Source organism: Melopsittacus undulatus, chromosome Z, assembly GCF_012275295.1.
Source record: "Melopsittacus undulatus isolate bMelUnd1 chromosome Z, bMelUnd1.mat.Z, whole genome shotgun sequence".
Classification (NCBI taxonomy): domain Eukaryota; kingdom Metazoa; phylum Chordata; class Aves; order Psittaciformes; family Psittaculidae; genus Melopsittacus; species Melopsittacus undulatus.
Window position 1 is genome coordinate 53,039,066 of NC_047557.1, and position 21,689 is coordinate 53,060,754.

Sequence of the window (21,689 nt, forward strand, 5' to 3'; positions counted from 1 at the left end):
CACATTTCCCTTTTCTCTTGCTTTCCGTGTCCCTTGGGCTGTCTTTGCCTATGTCTCACATGATATTCCATCTTTGACAGATTTCCTCTTGTATGTGCTTGCCTTCTCATGCTTGTAGTTTCTTGCTTGTAACCTCACTCTGCTGTTCACATTTCACTCTTCCTTGCTCAATTCTTCCTTCTATTGCTTTCCCTCTCCTGAGCCATTTGTCTGACATGTTTTCCTGCTCTTTTGAATGTGCTTTGCCTTTCTCCTGGACATGCTTTCCCACTCTCTGGTAAACATTTCCTGTTGTATGCATGTGCTTTTCTTTTCCCAAGGGAGACTTTCCTTGTCTCCCTTGTGCACTCACTCCCTTGCATACCCTCTAGCATGTTTCTTCTATCTCCCTTTTTCCCTCTCTTGCACGTTCTCTCCTCTCTTCCACATATGCCTTATAGCTGACCTGCCTCTGCTTGTACTTTCCCTCCCTCTTTCTTTTGCTGTCGCTCTTGATCATGTGCTGTTCCTCTCTCTGACACACCTTTCCTTTGTATGGCTTCACCTCACACACAGTTTGCCTCTTTCATGTGATTTGCCTCTCAGAGGGGTTTATTTCCTCTCTTCAATGCATTTTTCTTCTCTTGCCGTCTGCCCCTTGCTTGTCTTCCCTCTTGGACATACCCTCCCCTCTACCCAGCCCCTTTTCCCATCTTTTCCACTCTCTTGTTCTGCCTCATTCTCCCTCTCCTTCTTTTACTTTGCTATTCTGCCTTTTGTTTTCTCCATCTCTTGCATGCTTTTCTCTCTCTGAAACATTTCCTTCCTTGCAAGCACTTTCCCTCATCTGTTCTTTCAGTCTCTCTTTTGTGCTTTCTCCTGCCTGTGGCTCATTATCCCTCTGTATTGCACAACACACTCCCCACTATCCCTGACATTTACACTCTCATGCTTTCCTTTTCTCATGTGCTTAAGCTCTCTTGCATGCCTTTCCTTTTGCATTCCCCTATCTCTTTTGCCTTTACTTTCTGTGTCTTGCTTTCCCATTCTCTTTTATTTCTCATCTTGCATGCTTTCTCCCTGTTGAGCAATTTTCATCTCTCCTGCCTGTAGCTTTTCTGTTGCTTGTGCTTCCTTTACCTTGTGATTTTTCCTCCATTTCTTGCTCTAGCCCTTTCTAACCCTTGCTGTCCACCTCTTTCACTTACTTTCCTATTTACTCTTATTCTCTCTCCCTCTCCCCCTTCTTTCTTTCTCCCTCTCAATTTACTTCTGCTTTCCCTCTCTATTCCTTTTGGTTTTCACCTCTTCTCACTGCTCTCCTCATTTGTCCTCTCTCTCTTTCTGACACAGCTTTCTTCTGTATCATTTTTGTGCTCTCTTGCATAATTTATCAGTCATCTGCTTTCTTTTCTCTTGACCTTCTGTCTCACAGGTGCCCTTTCCCTGTCATGTGCACTCTTTATCTTCTGTGGTTTCACAGTCTTGCATGTTTCATTTTTTTCCTGTGTTTTTTCCCTCTCTTCCCCCTCCTTCACATCCTCCGTGTTGCACAATCCCTTCCTTTCCTGCTTGTACTTTCCCTAACACATCTTGAGCTTTTCCTTCCCCTTTTGTGCTATCCCTATCTCTCACTATCCTTCTTTCTTAGTGGCCTTCTTTTATCTCTTTCTCAATATGTTGTCTGTCTTTCCACCTTCCAATTTCCTCCCTTGGTGTCTCTCTTCACCCTCCTTGCTTCTGCTCTTTCTCACACACTTTCCTCTTCCACTTTCCCTCTCACATTTCCTCCTTTTGTCTCACATTTTTTTTGCCTCTCACAGATCCTCTTATGTCCCTTGTCCCTCTCTCACATGCTTTGCCGCTCTTGTGTGTTTTACTTTTCCTTGAACTTCTGCCTCTTCACTCTCACTTTCTAGCCCTTTCTTTTATGTTTTCCCTTCCCTTGGTGGTTTTCAATCTCTGGAATGTTTTTCTAGTTTCTTGCATTTACTTTTCCTCTTGTTCATTCATGCTTGCAGTCTCTCATTCGTGCTTTCCCTACTTCTGTCACTTGTGATCTCTCTATTGCTTGCTAGCCCTATATCTCAGCATCCCTCTCTTTCTGTTGCTATCCCCCCTCCCCCCTACTTTGTGTCTCTTGCCTTCCCAGCATTGCCTCAGGCATGGTTTCCCTCTCTGATGTGCTTGCTCTCCCCTCTTCCCTCTCTTAAGCGTTCCCTCTGTCTTGGCCACCTCATTTGACTGATGTGCCTTATCTCTTGCATGTGCTTTGCTTCTCTTGTGCACAAGCTTCACCTCTTTCAAATGCTTACCTGCTCTTGTGGATTTGCTTTGCCTCTGTCACATGTTGTTGCGTGCTCTGGCATACTTCCCCTCTCTCTGATGTGATTTCCCAGTTGCTCATGTTCTCAGGCTCTTAGTTGTGCTTTTATTTACTTTATGCTACCACTCTATCTCCTGCCACCCTCTCTCTGATTCCAGCTCTTTTCATCTCCCTTCCTCCCCTCTCCTTCCTCCCATTCTGTCCCTTCCTTACCACCCTTAACGTTCCTTCTCACATGTCACATCTCCATCATTCTATTTACATGTCTATCTCCTGCTCTGCATCTCACTGCCATGTAATTCCTCTCTCGCAGACATGCTTTACCTTCCTCTTTTTAGTACTTTCTGTCTTACATCCACTTTGCTTCTGTCTTTGTTCCCTGTCTCTCGTGTGCTTTTGCTGTCTTGTACTTTTATTCTTTATCAGGTGCTTCCCTCTCTCAAAGGCTGTTGCTTTTAACATCTTTATCTTGCACACCCCCCATACGCTTCCTGCCTCTCTCACACAATTCTCTTTTCTCTTTCTGTTGTACTTTTCCTCTTGCTTGCATGTCTACTTGTGCTTTTCCTCCCTCCGCTTCCTGCTATCCTTGCCTTGGTTTGCTTTTCTGTTGCTTTGCCTCCTTCCCTCTCCTCCCCCCCTACTACATATCTCTCTCTCTCTCTCTCTCCCCTTTCCTCTGTGTCTCTAAGACATATCTTCCCCACATATTGCTTTCCTTCTCTCCCTCACGTACGCCCCTACTCCCAGGTCTCAGGTGGTTTGCATCTTTCACCTTTGCCTCTGTGTCACATGGCTTGTCTCTGTTTCTCTGCCACCTACTTTACCTGAGCCTCTTGCATACATGGTTTACCTCTGTCGTGCTTTCTCCCTCCTGTTTGCATCCGCTCACACTCTTGCATGCTTTCCTTCTCCCTTATGTGCTTTTTCTCCTGAGTGCTTTCCCTCTCTCCCACACACTTTCCCTCTATCAGGCATCCCATGCCCTTTTTCTCTGCTTCTGGTACACCCGTGTGTCTGTCTCTCAACAGCCTCCCTCTTGCATGCATTCTCCCTCATGTGCTTCCCTCACACATGAATTTTGCCTCTCTTTCATGCTTTCTTTATATCTCATGTGTGCTTTTCCTTGCTTGCTGTTGTCATCTTTCACCCCTTCAACTCATGTGTCTTATTAACCTTCTTTGTCGTTCTCGTCTGCTGTCTCACATAGTTTCTCTTCTTGCTTGCACTTCCATCTCACTCATGCTTTGTCTTTTACTAGTGACACTCCTCCCTCTCTCTTCCTGTCCTGCTATGCCTCTCTTGCTTCCCTACCTCTCATCCCATTCCCTCTTTCTTGTCCTCAGTTCCCCTTTCCTCTTTCTTCAACTCCCACCCACCATATCTCTGTCACTGCCTCCTCTCCCTCACTCACGTGCTCACTCAGCATCACAATTTGTCACTCTTACCCACTGTGCCTCTCCATAGTGTGCTTTTCCCATGTGTCATGTACCCTACCCCTCTCATCCCCCCCACTCACTATTACACACTAACTGCATCTCCACATCATGCATTCTCACTCACACACATCTTGCTTCTAGCTGCCATGCAGTTTGCTTCTCTGTCATGTGCTTTGCTTCCCTTGCATGCATTTTCTTTGCCTTGTCCTTTGCTGTTTACCCTTTTCTCTCTTCCTTTTGCTAACACCCGCTTGCATCTTTTTCTACCTTTCTCGTACATTTCCTCTTTCTTGCATGCTTTTTCCCTTACTCATGCTTTCAGTCTTGCTCGTGCTTTTCCCCTCTTGCTTTCCATGCGTCTCTTGCGTGCCTCCACTCTTGTATCTTCGTTCTCTTGCGCATCCCCTCTGTCTTAGTCAGCTTGCTCTTCTGCTGTTCCCCTCTTTTGCATGCTTTCCCAGGCACTCAGTCTTCCTCTCTCTCACTCCCGCTGTCAGATTTTCTCTTGTCCCCCCTCTTACCCCATCCTCCCCCTACCCCTGTCTTCCTGTCCCTCTGCCTCTCTTGCTGCCTCCAAGTAACTCAATGCCTTTTCCCCCCGTGTGGACCTCCCACTTCTGTAGGTGCTCCTCCACCTCTCTTGCTGGCCCTCTGTCTCTCAACCCATATTTCTCACCGTTGCCCCCTCCCTGTCCCTTTGTGTCTCTCTTCCTGTTCTTGTTATTCCTTCCTCTCAAATACTGTTCCTGCTCTCTTCCTTTCCTCTTTCCTCCTCAGTGTCCTTCCCTCCCTCTCTCACTTTCTGTCCCTCCCTCCTCTTGCTGTCTATTACACTCATTTATCCCCCACTGTTCCTTCTGGTCTTTCCCTGCCCCCTCCCCTGATTCTTCCCCTGCTGCTGTACCTTCTTCTCTCTCCCTCTCACTGTCTCCTTCTCTCCCATTCATTCTCCCAGTCTTGCTTCCTGCTCCCTTCTTTGTCTTGTTGCTCCTATATCTCTTTATGTTCCTCTCACCACCACTACATTTCTGTCACGCTCACTTTCCCTTCTCCCTTTCTCATAATTTCCACACATTTACACTTCTTCTCTCTCATCTATCACTGTTCTTTTCTCTGTCTCTCTTGTTTCTTTTTTTGCATATTTTCCTTTCTTGGACATTTTTCTTCTCCTGCAAGTATTGTGGCTGTCTTGCACATACTTTGTGTCTCTGGCATGCTCATTGCCTCTGCTGTATGGTCTTTGCTTGCACCCTTTTTGCATCCCTTAAATAAGCTTTCTCTCTCTGCCTTACAAGCTTTTTGACTCATATTTACTCTGTTATATCCTTTCTCAGTTTCTGTATCTCATGCTTTCCTTCTCTTGAACATGCTGTAATGTGCAACTTGGCATTCTTGAGCTCTCTGACACACGCCTTCTCACACTTTCTCACTTCTGCAACCTCTCACCATTTTCTGTCTTCTGTGCTTTCACACTGCTTCTCACTTGTGTGTCCCTTTAATGCAATTTCCCTTTCTTCTACCTTCTCTCCAGTGCTTTTCCTCTTGTGCTTTCCTTCCCACAGGTGTGCTTTCCTACTCTTGCATGCGTGCTTCCCTTCTCTTACATGCATGTACTTTTCTTGTCTTGCATGTGCTTCTCTTATGTACACTTCACCACGATTGCATGTGCTTTCCTCTCACTAACTTGAACTTCTCCCTCCATTTCTCACACGAATTCCTTCCTTGTGCATGTGCTTCTTCCTCTGTATCTATCACGTATTCCCTCTGTTCCTCTTGTGCACTTCTCTCACCCCCGTGCACTTATCCTCCTGCTCATGCTTGTGTTTTCCCTTTTGTCTACTGCAGTTTTTCTTCCCTTTTTTTGTATGCTTTTTTTCTCATGTGTCAGTGTATTTTCTGTCTCTCCCTCACACTTTATTGCTTTTCCCTCTTTGAAGTTTTCCTTCATACATGCTTTCCTTCTCTGCTGTGTATTCCCCTCTTTTGCATGCTGTTGCCTTGTCACTCTCCTGCACCTTTGCTCTATTGGCTGTGCTTTTCTTTTTCCTTTCTTGTTTGCACTTTCCCCCTCCTGGGCACATTTTCCCTCCCTGCCTTGTCCTGTGTTGCATGCTTTTGCTCTCACTTGTGCACCAGCTTTCCCTCTTCCATGTGCACATTCCATTCTGTCACAAATGAACACCTCTTCTTTATTCCATACATTCCCTCTCTGATATAGTTAATCTTTTTTAGTGTGCCTTTGCCCTCTCTGGCACCTTTTCCTTGCTCTTTCTGTTGCACCTTTCTCCTCTTTTGTGCATGCTCCCTCCTTTTCTCGGTCCCCCCTTCTCATATCCACACTCGTGCCCTCCCCACCCACTGTGCTGTTTGCTTTCTCTTTCTGTCTCTGGCGTGCTTTCCCTTGCCTTCATGCTTATTTGTCTTTCTCTCATGCACTTTCTTCCAGTCACAGTTTCCTGCTCCATCGTGCACATTCCTGCATTCACTCATGTGCTCTTTGACTTTGTCATATACACTTTTGTTTGCTCATGCTTTCCTTGTCTCTAGTGTGAATGTTTCTCACTTATGTGCTTTCTCAAGAGCTCTTATTTAATATATGTTCCCCTGCTGTAGTTACTTTCCCTCTCAAATGCTTTCCTTCTTCGTTGAATGTGTATCTCTCCTGCTCTTTCATTCTCTTGCATGCTCCCTCTTCCTCACAACAGTGCAAAGTTTCTTTCCCTCTCTGACATCTTTACCTCTGTCCCATGCATCCGCTCCACTCTCTTGGAAACTTAATGTTTTTCAGTTCTTTCTCAATTTCTACTTTCCCTCTCTCTCCTGCATTGCTTCTCTGACATGCACTGTTCCCTTATTGTGTGTGCTTTCCTCTCCTTCCTGGTACACTTCCTCTCACTCTTTCACCAGCCCTCGCATGGATGCAATTTCCCTGTCTTTCTCCCTTGCTCACTTTCTCTTAGGCATATGTACACTTTCTCTGGCACATGATTTATCACAAGTGCTGTTTCATCATACTTTCTCCTTTGTGTGTTTTCCTGCTGTGTCTGCACTTTCCCCCGCACTTCACATATATAACATCTGCTTTCCTCTTTTTCTTGTGCTTTGTTTGCCTTGAGCTTTCTTTTGCTAACCCTTTCACTTTCTCCTCCTATCTTACATACTTCCCCTATCTAAGGCTCTCCCTGTAACTCATGTCTACCTCTTTGATGAACTTTGTTTTTCATGCCATCTTTACCTCTCTCTCATGAGTCGGCTTTCCTTATGTATTCTGTGCAGTTTCACCTCTTGTGTACTCTTTCCCTTGATCTCTGGCATTTGCTCTCCAACACACCTGCACACTGCCTTTTTCTCTTGCATTCAGTTTTATTTATTCTCCTTTTTTCCTTTTTCTCCTTCTTGTGCTTTCCCTCTCCCCCCCCCAGACTCCCTTTTCCTTCTTCTGTCATGCTCTTTCCTCCTTTCTTGCATGTGAAGGCTTTCCTTCTCTCTTGTGCATGCTCTTTCTCTTGCATGTGGTTCCTTGCTGGCCTGAGCTTTTTGTGTCTCTTGTGCAGTTTCACCTCTTGTGGACTCTTTCCCTACGTCTCTGTTACACTGTCTCATGCCTCTTCTTGTGTTCTTTCCTTTTCTCACATGCTTCCCCCTGTCCAGTGCATGTTCTTCTTCTCTTGTATGTGCTATTTCTGTATCTGTTGTGTACTTTCTTCCTTGTAAATTGCTTTTCCTTCTTGTGTACTCTTCCCCTCTCTCTTGTAGCACCCTTTCCCATTCACTTACTTTCTCTCTTGCATGTTTCAATCTCATCCTTTTTCTATCTGTTGTTTGTTGGCTTTCCCTGTGTTGTGGGTTAACCCTGCAGTTAAACATGACACAGCCATTTGCTTGTTCCCCTCCCAGTGCGATGGGGGAGAGAATCAGAAGGGCAAAGGTGAGAAAACTCATGGACTGAGACAGAGATAGGTTAGTAAGTAAAGCAAAGCTCTGTATGCAAGCAAAACAAAATAAGGAATTTATTCACTGCTTACCATTGTCAGGCCAATATTTAACAGCTTTTCTGCAAATCAGAGCCTCAGCATGCATGACAGTTATTTGGGAAGACACAAAGACACAAACATCTCCCCTTTCTCCTTTTTCCCAGCAGTTTTTGCTGAGCACAATGTATGGGATATCCCATTGCTCACTTGGGGTCAACTATCCCACCTGTGTCTATTCCCAGATTCTTGTACACCCCCAGCCTAGTTACTGATTGGACAGCATGAGGAACTGAGAACATTGTGATGATATGTAATGGTATGTTTTCTCTCTTAGTTTTCCTCCACCCCACTTTTATTCTTCACCTCTCTTTCATGCTTTCCCTCTCTCTCTTGCACAGTCCCCATTCCTCTCTGGCATGCTTTCCTCTCTGTCTAGCATGTGGCCTTTTCCTGTCATGAGCACACCTTCCGTCTCTCTTTGTCACTCACGCTTTGTTTCACGCACACACTTTTCTGCTCATTCTGTGTACTTCCATCTCAGAAGTGCTTTGCTATTCTTAAGGCTCTCTCACATGCTTTACCTCTGCCTTGCATATGCTTTCCTTTTGTTGTATGTGGCAACGTTTCCTCTTCCCTGCACACACATGCTAATTCTCTGACTTGTGCTTTCCTTCTTACTTATGATTTCTCTCCTGTATGCCCCCATCAATGCACTTCTGCTCTTTCAGGTCTTTCTCCTCTCTTGTGTGCTTGCTCTTTCAGTCATTCATGTTCTCATGCTTCTTCATGCTTTCTTGCTCTCACACTTTTTTCTTACTGTGTGCTTTTCCTCTCTTGTGTGTGATTTTCCTGTCTCATATACTTTTCTCTCTCCATTGCAGTTTCACTCTTTTTACTCTCACAATCTCATTCCTTCTCTCTTGCTTTCCCCTCATCTCAATCTTTCAGACTTTCCTGCTTTCTCCTGCTTTTCCACTCTTGTGCTTGCACCTTTCCTTCTCCCACACTTTTTATCTTGCATGCTTTCCTAATCTTGTGTGCTTTTTTTTTTTGTGTGTGTGTTTCTCTTTTGTTTTCCTTCTCACACACATTTTCTTTCTTGTGCACTTTTCACACTGTTGCTCTTTGCTTGTTGCTGCCTTGCTCTTCCATCTTTCTTGGTGTGGAGCTGTACCTCTTCCGTGTGCTTTGCCTCTCCTTCCCGCTTATGATGCGATGTCTCTTCTCTGCTCATGCTGCCCCTCTCTGATGGTTTCCCTATGCATTGCATGCTTTCTTTACTTCACCCATTCATGTCTTCCTTTGCTTATTGTTTCTTGTGTGTTGTTTACTTTTTTTGCATGCTTTTACTTTTTGGAGGCATTTCTCATCTCTCTCTCCCTCACATGCTCCTTCCCTTTTTTGCGTGCTTTTTCCTTCTCACTGTCTTGTGTCTTTCTTTGCCTCTTGTGCTTTTCCTTTCTCACTGATGTGCTTTCTGTCTCCCCTCCCTCCTCACTCCCCACATGCTTTCTCTATTTTGCCTGCTTTGCTTTCCTGTCTTGCCTGCAATCTCTGCCACCCTCCCTCCCCACCCTCTTCCCTGTCTGGCACTCTCTCATGCTTGCTGCTGCTCTTTCCCCCCTCTCTCTCCCTCCCCCCATCTTATGGTTTCCCTCTGCCTCTCAGTGACAGATGTTCTCTGTTTCTTTCTGCCACTCGCATGTGTGGTTTTTCTGCCACTTCCTTGCATGTGTGTTCATGTATTTTCCAGTGTGTCCTCTCTTGCATATTCTGTTCACTTTCTCCTAGTGTGCAAGCTTGCTTCTTCTCACTATCATGTGCTGCATTGCTCTCTCTCATGGCCTTTACCTCTGTCATGTGTTCTCCCTCTCCCATATACAGATATGCTCCCCCCTTCCCTGTTGCTTTCCCCTTTTTCCCTTTATCTTGAGCGTTCTTTCATTCTCTCATGGGCACGCAATCATTCTCTGTTGCTTTCAATCTCACATGCTTTCCCTTTCTCTGTTATGCTTCCCCACCCTTGCATGCTTTCCCTTATGCACATGCTGCCCTCTTCTATGTACCTTTTCTCTCACATGCTTTTCCTCTTGTTCTCATGGTCTTTCGCTCTTCGTGTGATCGTTCTCTCTCTTGCATACAGCCTTCCCACTCCTGTGCATGGCTTTCCACACTCATGCACACTTTCCCACTTTTATGTGCTTTCTGTTATTGTAATTTCTCTCTTGCCCACTCTTTCCCTCTCAGTCTTTCACTCTTTTCATCTGGCTCTCCTGCTTTATTTCTCTTCCTTTTCCTCTCTTCTTTGATCTCTTTCACTCTTCCCTTATTTCTTCTCTGTCACTCTATTATGCCATCTTGTCCTCTGTCACTCTGCCTCTCTTTCCCTCTTGTTTGGTCCCTTTTACTTTCATCTGTTGCTTTTGTTTTTTCCCTCTGTCTCAGCTCATCTCTTGCCCAGTGTCCTCCTCTCACTCCGTCTCACTTTCCCTCCTGATTGCCCTGGCTTGCAGAATATCTCCTATCTGCTTCTCATTTCCTCTTACTTCCTTTATCTCTCACTCTTTCCTCTGTGTTCACTTTCTCTCTTTGTCTCTGATCCCCCATGCATCTCATCTCTCATCTTTCCTACTGATTTTCTTTCATATCCATTTTCACCTTCCCACTTGCTTAGTCTATTTTTCCCTTTCCCTTTCAATATCTGTCTTTCCTGCATTTTGCCACACTTCTCTCTCATTCCCTTTCTATCTCTCTTTTCCTTCCTGTCTTGATTGCTTTCCCCATCTTTTCTGTGCTTTCCTCTGCTTCTCTTCCACTCTTGCTCACATTTCCCCCTTCTAGGTACCTTTTCCTATCCCTGTCTTTCAATCTTGATTGTTCCTTTTGACACTCACTCCCTTTCATTCTTGCTCTTCTGCCTCTTTCACTCTGTTACTTTTATTTCCTTTGCTTCTATGCCCTATCCCACTCTTTCCCTTTTTCCTGCCTTTCCCTTTCACTACTTTCCCTTTTGCTCTTCTCCCTCTCCCCTTTCCTTTTCCCTTTCCTCTCATTCATGCTTCATGGAATCACAGAATAGTTTAAGTTGGTCACAACCTCTGAAAGTTGTGTTCTATCTGTTTATATTTTCTGTGTCAGACAAGATTAGTATTACAGAATCACCAGAGCTATGGCATAAAAAGTCTTATGTTGATTTTTCTGCATTTTTCTCAGCTAGAGTCCAGTGAGGAAGAGGGTCAGCAGCTGGTAGATAAAGGTATCTTCCTCAAAAATCAAATTGGTCTTGAACTCCATTTCTTGCCAAGGTGAAACAATTTTTGTTTACTGTTCCTTTTGTGCTTAATAGTATTAGGATTGTCTCATCCTTTGTAGAGAACCATTTGGTTTCCAAGAGAAAGTGTGTGGGGCTCTACAGTCTTTATGCTAACACTGAATATTGTTTTTAATTATTCAGCTTCATGCAAGTTATTTCTAAGTCCAACACTCATATAAACTTGTCCACATAAAAAGTATATATGACACTTGGGCTCAGTAAGAGTATCCTTGCATAATCTCAGAAGTCATCTCATTGCACCACTAGGAATAATGAGTCTCTGAAGATGAATCCACTGCACATTGCACCAGAAGATTCTGTGAGAAAAGCTGGGGGCAATACTCTGATACACTGCATGAAGTATACACAGTGCACTAAAGGAATGCTCTCCCCTTTCTCTTAATTACTTTGGATATTCCTTCCTCTTAATTCTGTAACTGCAATCTTCAGACTGAAGTATAGTACGAACTTTATTTTTGTCGTGGTTTAAACTAAATCTGCACAGTTCCCTCACCCCCCCCCCCCAACTTCCCACTCCTGGAGGGATGGGAAGGAGAGCCGGAGGAATACAACTCCCACGGATTGAGGTAAAATCAGTCCAGCAATTAAGGTATAATACAAATCACCACTGCTACCACCAACAAATCAATGTTAGAGGAAATAAACAGGGAGAGAGAATACGATACCACCCACCGCCAGGAGCCCAGCCCGGAAGAGAGAGCTCACCCCTCCTCTCCTGGCCAGTTTACAGTTCCCTCTCCGAGCCCAGCCCGGAGTGTTAACCCCTTCCCTTCCGGCCAGCTTCCAGTCCCCTCCCCAAGCAGGACGTGCTGTGGTATGGAATACCTCCCCGACTAGCCCAGACCAGGCGCCCTATCTCTCCCTCCCTGGCAGAGCATGAGCTACTGCTGAACCCATGACAATTCTCTACAGTTAGTAAGGGCTGCATGATGAAGCTGGGTTGCCAGTGGCTTGTATTACTGCTCAAGCAGCAGTAGAGCCATTCATGGGCAATTCTGGAAAGCAAGGACCATACTTTCAGACTTTTATTTATATATAATTATTGTAGAAATGTTTCTAGATGTAACCTGTATTTTTTGCTGTTAATGGTCTTGTCCTACTGTTCTAACTGGCAGGTTTTTCTCTTTTACTATTTGTTTTCTTTTCTTCTCTATTCTGTGTCCAAAAAAATTGACTGCTTGGTTCTGTTAGCTGTGGATAGGACTGTACATGAGATACGGGATGCTGTCCTTCTGCATTTATCCAGGATTTTTCTATCTTCTTTTCTCACACCTTTTCTTGAAGTGCACAGATTCTTTTCAAATGTGTATGGTATTGGGGTGGCAGGAGTAATTTGAGGAGAGAGCTGTTATTCTAGTTCAGTCACATGTTTAAAAATAGTTACTGTAATGGAAAAATACAAGAGAGAAAGAAAGAGAGAATTCTGCCTTCAGTGCAGAAGAGTGAGCATTGCTCCACTAAACTATAGAATAGCACACACTGGAAGGGACCTCACCAGATCATCTGGTCCAACTGTTTGTGAGAAAGGAAGCCATGGTGAGATCATCTACCACCCCATCCAGCTGCATCTTGAAAACCTCCAGTGATGGATACTCTATCATGTTCTTGGGGAGATTATTTCAGTGATTGATTCTTCTCATATAAAAAAATGTCTGCCTTGTACTGAAGTGAAATCTCTCCCTTGTACCCATGGCCTCTTGTCTTCTCCATGTGGTGTACCTGGTGAAGAGAGCACCTTCATCCTCTCCGTAGCCACCCCTTAACTACTGGAATACTATAATAAGATCTTCCTGAGCCTTCTCCAAGAAGAGACCTAAGTCCTACAGTGTAGGGCAGGCTCTCCAGCCCTTTGATCATCTCTAGCCATCTTTTGGACCCTCTCTAGTCTGTCTGCATCTTTTTTGAATTGTGGGGACTAGAACTGAACACAGTATTCAAGGTGTGACCTGTCAAGCACTGAGTGGGATGATCACATCTCTCTCTCTATGCTAGTGATGCCCTTGTGGATGCAGCCCAGGATCTGATTTACCTTTGCTGATGCAGCAGTACTCTGCTGATTCTGTTCAGCTTGTTGTCCATTAGCATCCCCATGTCCCTTCCAGCAAGACTGTTTCCTCACCATACAGATCCTGTACTGGGCTCTTTGGTTATTCTATCCCAGGTGCAGGACCTTGCACTTGTCTTTGTTAAATTTCATACGGTTCTTGCTAGCCCACTCTTCCAGCCTGTCCAGGTCTCTCTGTAAGATGGCTTTCTCTTCTGATACGCCCACCTCATCACCCAATTTAGTGTCATCAACGAATTTGGTGAGCGTGCTTTCAATGCTATCACCTAGATCACCTACAAAAATGCTGAACAGCTTGGGGTCAGTATCAATCCCTGGGGAACCCACCCTAGGAATGCCTTGTGACACTGTTCATATGTCCCGTTAGGCTGGTATATTCTAAAGTGTTAAGTTTGAATTCAATTAAATAACATGGTAGTTGTTTAAGTCTCTTCAGAGCCTTCCTGTCCAGAAAAATTGTCATATATTATTTTTCTTTACATCTTCATCTAAGTTGATGAAAAAGAGCTGTTTGTTTACACAGTGGGCAGGAAAGCCTGTAGATGCACCTTACCAGAAAATCAAGCTATAAGTTTCCCTTTTATTCCCTGCATGTATTATGCTGATGTAAAATGCTTCAGGATTTTTTTCTACCTGAAGTCTTTAGAAGTGCCAGCTTGATTTTAGAATAATGCTTTACAGAAAATGGACTAATGTTGGGCTTTGAAATACTTAGGATTTGTGTTTTGCTTGTTAGGAATTGTAATGATTTGGTTTTTATCTTGTTGCTTTAAAGTCTGGGCCAGTTACAACAGGAATAGACTAACTTAATTTCCTTAGTTTTCTTGGAGCTGAGTAGAGTAACATGTGTTAAGTATTAAACTGAGCAGAGCCTTATGAGAAAGTCTGAAGCAGTGGTAACAGGCAGGAACAGTCACTACTTATATACCAGCATGGCCACGATGAATGAAGAAGATGCCTATAACGAAGAAAATGCCTGTAATGTAGAAGAATTTTCTTCATTACAGGCATGTAAAATGTCAAAGGTATCTGCTGAAAAGGAGTAAAACTCTGTGGTGAAGAAATCTATATATTATGTGGCCACATTGCCCAGAGTGCTATCTCTTTGCCTGCAATCCTAGAACAAACATGGATAATTTAGCTTGTGAAGTGTTTTCTCTTTTCTGTAAGGGAAGGTGAGGACTGATCAAGTAAAAGCTGAAAAGCAGAAAATTTCTAGTCCTTTGTAAGTTGATTGCCACAGGATCTGGGGAAATGAGTACATGCAAGGGGTGAATTGGATGTAGTGAACATCTTTCCAGTTAGGTTGCCAAGATTTCTAGGAGCCATTACTGAAGGTACCCAGTTAAATGGTGGCTTTTCAGACCTTCTGGCCCAATGTCAGCATAACTGTATTCCTACTTGCAATCTAATGTAAATCTTTGTTAGGTATCCAGTGTAGGGAGTTCCACCTGAACTGTTTCCAGGGGCCAAGCCTGACTGAAGACTGGAAAAAGAAGTCTGAAATTTAGTTGATACGTGCTCTGTATTTTAGATAGAGCTCTGTTCTAAGCAGGTTAGCTGGTAGTACATGCCAGCAAAAACAGTTAGCTCTGCTGGGTGACTGTAGCTACTTCTTTTCCTGACAGAAAACTCCTGGCACAACTGATTATGTCAGCAGTGAAAACAGGCAAAACTGTTGATATAATCTTATTTTTCCTGCTCTTGATGCTGAAATGAAGAGTATTAAAGATTCACGTGTTAATAGCCTTTTACAGTTAAATCTTTATGAGAACTTGCTGAACTCTACATTACAGTCCATACATCGTACAGTGCACTGTAATTTACTGCCATGGACATTTAACTTTCTCAAGTAGTTAGTTGTAGGTTCTCCACCTGTATTACTGGGAGTGAGGATGCATTGGAAAATCAGTGGTCATCCCCAAGCTGTAGAATATACTCAGTGACTTTTTTAGGTGGGTACCACCTACTCTGTTTGACATCTGTCCATTGATATGGTTTGGTATCAGAGATCATGACTCTATAGAATTAATGTTGTTCTGATTGACAGCCTGTAACAGAGTTGATTATGTAAATTTTCAGAGGACTCTTGGTTCCCTTGAATCTGCTAACAATTGCTAAAAAGTATTTCTCCATGACAATGCAGGATTGTATGCTACGATCTAAAACAGCACTGCAAGGATTATACTAGGTGAGAATATGGGATGTGGGAGAGACGTAGCAAGTTTGCTCTTGCTGCTAAGCTAATTGGTATTTGTTTAGATCAAGAGAATTTCTTTTAGATAGCAGGTACTCTAGGATGTCACAGACACAGTTGGAGTGTTACTGGGTTTGTTGCTGACTGCAACCTGTTATTAATATATAAATCAGGGCAGATTAACAAAGTGCCAACTATTTTTATAGGTCACTAAACAGGAAGATTTTACAAACTGAAGTCGCAGAAACCTTAGAATGAAAAATGCCATTAATACAGTAAAAAATGTTAATCTAGTCAAATTGCCTTCAAATATGCAAATTCAATATCCCTGTAAGAGGTAATCTAGGCAGTGATACTCAGCTAGAAAAGACAAGCTGGAAGGGTAGAAATGCTGGAGGATAACATTTACTGAAAGGATTCAGCATATTTCATACTGAAACCCTACAGACTTGGCCCTCCCTCCCCCAGTCCCAGAAAAATTACAATCCTAGGGTATTCTTCACTTCTCTGCTTGCATATTTCTAAAATGTTTATTTAATATGGTGGATTAGAACAAATGTTGGAACAATGTAAAATAGTGTATTTTAAAATTCCTTGTTGGAAGCATTTGTAGGGCTGCCTGCAGAGGTTTTTTGCTTTATTTTTAAATTACAAAACTTGTGCCACGATCTGCCAAGTATTCTACGTAACTGGGAGACATGCTTTTACAAAAAAGAGTGGTTTTTCTTTCACGCTTTTGGCATCATAGTTTTTTCATCTTATAAACCTTGTATTATCCATTTTAATGGCACCTTAGAGACAGAGAGGTGAAAAAGTTGTTGACAAACCATTGGCAGTTAGATCTAGGAGATGCAAAGCAGCAGAAAAATCTATTAATAGCACACTTTCTTGGCCATATTTTTCTGTGTATTAAATATTCAATTAAAAGAGAGGATTTTTGTTGAAAGCCAGTATGTGCTCTAGACTATTTGCAGTCTAAATATAGCATGTTTAATGATGTGGATCTTTAGTGTTCTTTGCTTCAGAACTCTTGTAAGGCATTGTCTTTTCTGGATCTAGCAATCTTCAGCATCAATTTCATCTAAAGTTTGGATATGCTTTGTCATCTTTAACAGATTTGGATTTCTCATTCAAGTCCAAAGAAGCTAACTAGTTAAGTGAGCTCAGTATCAGAGGTTAGGTACTTGCTTTTTTTTCAACTCCCGCATTATGCAGAGGCTGGTTCTATCAGAACATGGTGATAGTGCATACAGTTTACATCCCTCTATGTTCTTCTTTGAACAACAAAAGGCATTGACTGCTGCAGAGACAGCTCTGTATGGAGTAGTTACAGGTTTATGCTTTAGATGTGCCTTGTAATCTTCTGTTGTTTTCACTGAAACAGCACTGAGAGGTTGCAAGGTAATTCATTACCGGGTGCTCCAGCTCATAAATGGTAGGGTACAAGTGGCATGCTACAGCTAGCTTTCTTTGCTCTCCTAGTGACTTCAATGGAATACTCAACAGCCAGCTGAACTACCTGGATTGCCTGGGTCATGTTAGCCGCAGCAGCCTGATCCCTGTGCCCTGTACCCTACGCCCTGTACCTTGTGGCCACTCTGTGTGTGTAGAATGAGTAGGAGTACATAAAGTCATTATTCTTTGCTATTCAGCAAATGGGTACCTGGCAGAAGGCATGGGGCTGTGCCTTAGCATTAGAACAGCTGAGTAGGTCAAACTGCTTGGGCTCAGTCATTCTGATGCTGTTGCTGCAGCAACACACACGTGAAGTCCTATGCCAACTCCAAAATAAATGCGATTATTCTGCTATTGAACCCCATTAACAATTCAACTTTCTGAATACAGTATACTTTTGTTGACTTCTCTGAATTGCACTGCTGCGTTTTACAGTGGAACTGTCCAAGATTTCCTTCTGCAGGTAGGTGTCTATGTTTTGTTGAGAGATGAAGAGAGTTCTGAGACCTTTTGGAAGTAAAGGTATTATATAAGCAGAAAATCGTTCATTATCTTTACTGTAGCAGAATATAGAAAGAATTGTACCATTTACTTACTGACTTGGGGATTCTTTGCTAGAAATCATAATGGGAAAATGCAGAATTTAAATGTTGCTAGTAAAGATTACTCTGTACTGTCACTATTTTAAAATGCTAGTAGCTAAAATACCATATCTATCTAATTTTTGAGCCAAAGAAATGAGTGCACAGAAGTTCTGTTCAAAACCGTCTTTCATTATTATCTTCCAGTGATATTCCAATATAATAATCTTCCAATTTAATTTCTTAGTAATTTAAAAAATACTTTTTTTTTTTAATTTTAACACCTCTGATTTAAGACTAGGAGCTTTCTCACAATAGGGCACTGAATATGTTGCTAGGTGAGCACAAACTAAGGAAAAAGATATGAACTGAAATTTATATTTAAAATGCAGGGCTCTTGAAAGACCTGGGTGTATAAGTTCATGGGTACTCTCACTTCCTTCTTTTAGGATTCCCTTGAAAATCCCATCCTGAGCTTAATAAATGTGACAGCCCCTACCACAGATAGTCTTCATCTAGCTGGTCAATAAAATGCATGTTTTTACTCCAGAAAATGGTTTTAAAATCACCTGTTTGCCTATCTGACTCAGAACCCATTTCCTCTGTTTATTCAGTTATATCATCCAGCTACTACAAATACCGTTTTACTCATACAGCATGAAAACAGCTAAGAATGAGTGAACTGCAGTTTGTTTGATCCTTGTCAACAAAATCAGTTATTAAACATAAAGCTGGTTATTTACACAAGCTCACTGAAGACTAAAATAGTTATGCAGAAGCAGGGAGCAACCTAGTTCACTCCCAAGCCACAGTTTCCTTGGCTAAGCAGCTAGGGAAATAGTTTTCTATGAAATGAATATATGTTTTGCAATCATTCACACTCACTGTTTTAACTGATTTTTTAGCTCTGCTTTCATGACCTGTTTTTCTTTCCACTGAAAGCTATGGGAATTTTGCTCTTGACTTTGATAGAAAAAAGAACTGTATCCCAATTATTTTGATTTATAAATAATAAGTTTAATAGTTTTACTATGTAAAATACTGCATTCTGTGGCTTACTTAGTCATGACTAATTCACATCTCACAGAAGTGCTAATCATCTTAAATTTTTATTACTTTGAACAAGATCATAATTAAAATCTGGGAGGAGCAGAACAGATTTTCAGATCAGAATGTCAGTGTAAATCATTTCTGCTTTCAGCTGTTATGTTCTTTTGGGACTGATGATGTAAAATATATTGATGGGGAGAGAAAAATGTTCTGCATATTATGTCAATTAAATAGCTTTATTCTTTCCTTCTGTCTGAACAGGTAAGCATCTGAATTTGGTGCAAATTACTCTCTGCAGATGTGGTTTGGGGAGAAGGGACATGTGCCAACCCAGCATCATTGCTGTGAGTTGGCACTTTGGGAGGGAACAACAATCAAAGTGCAGAAAACCCTTTCATTTCATTTCCATCTGACTCCTGTCACCAAATACCTTAGTGTGTCAGGTTTGGACCATGTAGGTTACATATGGGACGGACATTTCTAGCAATACAGTGGACCCAGCTGAGCTAATCTGCTGTGACAGGAATGCATCACTCATGCAAGCCTAAGAATATGGTGTTCTCTGGAGAATGTTACATTAGCTAGCTTTGCAAAGTATGGTAATAGCAGTTTTTATATTGCTCTGTACAATGTTACTGGCTGTGGGCAGCAGTGTACTCTAAGGAGTTTTATGCCCTGTACAAGGGGAGCAGACTCCATCTGACTATCCATTGTACAGGTTAAGCAGCTTTGTGAAGAGTACTGAAATCTTTCTTCTCTGCCTCTTACCATGCAGATACTATGAAAAGCACTGGAAGGCCAACGAGATGAAGCTATCTTGAAACTGCTTAATGGAGACTTTAGCAATTAAAACAAAGTATATTAAAGCACAGAACCTTCTAAGTGTGAGGTGAACTACTATGTGCCTTTAATGCAGAGGCAGTTACTATGCTTACACTTAACGTACTTACATGTTCTAGGATATATAGAGATGATAAGGACAAACTTTATTAGTTGCATTGTTGCATCAATAATCTGTATCCTGACACAAAATGGAGATCTGTGAGTGTTTTTTTGTTGGGAAATAATGCTAAAGTAGAAAAACTATTAAGTCTTTGCTAAGTTTGCCTGAGAACAAACTCCTCTGTTTCTGTTACCAGGAATTCAGCAGCAGTGGGTCACGGCTGTTTCTGCTATGCTCTAGTGCGTTCCCTTCCAGTTGCTGTGTACATAGTTCTGGTGACAGGTCTGCGTTACCACCTGTTCATATGGAGCGTCTTCTCCCCAAAACTACTTTATGAGGGAGTGCATGTGTTCATCACAGCTACGATCTGCCTATTCTTCACAGCCATGGATCACAACCATTCTCACAAAGTGCAAGATTGAAATAAGTGTGTGGTATGCAGATCTGCATTGCAATGTCCAGTGCAACACTGGGATGCAAGAAGGATAATAATGGCTTTAAATTGTTGTGCAGAATTTGAAGATTAACCTTGTTTAATTTAGTCGAAGTCAGGATTTGAAGGGCCTGTGCTGTTTTAAAACTTGAGTTTGCTTTAAAAATGTCTAAGTTAAATAAACTGTTTTTTCGTGGATAACTTTTGTTCGATAGCTGTCATTATAGCACTTTCCAAATCACAGAATGGCAATATTATGTGATTCAAATTTAAAAATGTACATCTTAATCTGAGTAAAGACCACAGACACTGAAAAAATCTTTTTCACATAATCTTTTTTTACCTTCTTAGGTGACAGAATCTTAAAAATATCCAAGAGGATTTCTTGGTGCTGTTCACAAGACCTTGCATTCATTAGCCTTGGGGATTTTTGTTTTGTTTCTAGCATGTGCATTGAAATTGTTATTAAATTACTGTACAAATATTCCCGGTAAATTTTTTTTTATTTGTTTTGCATATGTAGCATTTTTATTTAAAGGCTGTATTTTCTTTGTAAGATGAGCACAACTATTGTCTGCAGTGCATTTCGTTCTGTCTATCCAGTGACTTCAGTTACTGGATAGGAAGGACTAATGGGCTAACAAAACAATGATTCTTCTATGGAGTCTATCCACTGCTAAAATGTTGTTTCTTTTTATTAATGTCTAATGTTTAACCAGGTTCATGGCAGCTGTGCTGGACATTTGACCATGTTTTCCATGCTAGGGTAGAGAGTTACGACCCATGAACACAAAATAATTTAGTGGCTAAGTTACCAGCAGAATAAAAGGTGTGTTTGCATCACCTGTCTGGCCACCTCATTTGAATGTGCTATAATTAATTCCTAACAATGTTGTTTTTTTTTGTTTCTGTCAAGGGGATAAACATTGATGACTATCCTGTCAGTATTCTTCATGTGGGTTTTTCTTTTTTCCTCATATTTTTGTCCATGTTAGCAGACAATAGGATTTAATCTAAATGTATTAGAGGTGCAGCACAAGAAAGGCATGCAGGGAAGTTTAACTTTTGTTATAAATCTGAAAATAAAAAGCTTTTAAACCCTACGTAGCCAGCAGTGCATTTGTTGGGATCACCGATACACTTTTCATCTCATGTTTCAAGTAGTGCAGATCTCAAAAAGTAGGCCTTTAGTTTATATATATTAATGATGAGCCATGTTAATCTCTAAAAATGAAACTTTTTTCAACTGTAAACCAGCAGAATTTTCAGTACTCTGGCCACATACTGCTGTTTGCCTAGAGAATAGACTGCTGGATCTTAATGTCATTCACTGTAACCAGTTGTGAGTTTGAAAATTAAATACTTTTAATAAAATGTTTTCTTATTGCAAATTATAGAATATTTTAAACGTTAATATTCATACAAAATATCTTTACAAGAGATTCAGCTCAGAGGGAAAGGGTGGAGGAGAAGTTGCTCTGGGGTACAGAATCCTAAAGTAGTGTGAGTTGATATCCGCAAGATCTTTTATTCCTTCTTTCTGATATTGTTTCCTTCTAGTTTATCTCTTGGACATTTTATCAAATAGTGAAATCTGAACTATTGTGTGTGTATTAAGGTTGCATTTCTTCATGTTACTTAATTAAATAATCATAGTGTCCCCTTTCTTCTCTGAAGTTGAAATATGTCCAGATTAAATCTTTGCTTGGAGAAACTCTTACTTAGGTCTTCAAGAACAGAAAGGAAAGGAGGAACAGACGGCATCTCTGTTACACATGGGTGATACCTCAAGAAAGCACGGTGCTCTCAACTTCAGAATTGCCATTTTTACTCCTTTTTTGCCTTTCTCTTTGGGTACAGACAAATACTATTTTAACTTACCAGCTTTTGGGATATGGCAGTGCAAGACTGAG

The 21,689-nt window shown here is 41.8% G+C and overlaps 1 protein-coding gene across 5 annotated transcripts in view; it reads left to right on the top strand.

The window, feature by feature from the left end:
• Window positions 1-21,162, top strand: part of PIGG (phosphatidylinositol glycan anchor biosynthesis class G (EMM blood group)) — an 86,773-nt gene extending 65,611 nt beyond the window's left edge. For 3 of the 5 annotated variants that reach the window (XM_031054192.2, XM_031054194.2, XM_005154870.3), the window contains one exon: window positions 19,540-21,162. In XM_031054192.2, the coding sequence (XP_030910052.2) occupies window positions 19,540-19,765 (226 nt within the window). In that variant the 3' untranslated portion in view covers window positions 19,766-21,162. Of the gene's footprint in view, window positions 1-19,175 lie in introns of all 5 variants that reach the window. The other 2 variants (XR_004081349.2, XM_031054193.2) reach the window with 2 other exon arrangements.
• Window positions 21,163-21,689: the final 527 nt, after the last annotated feature.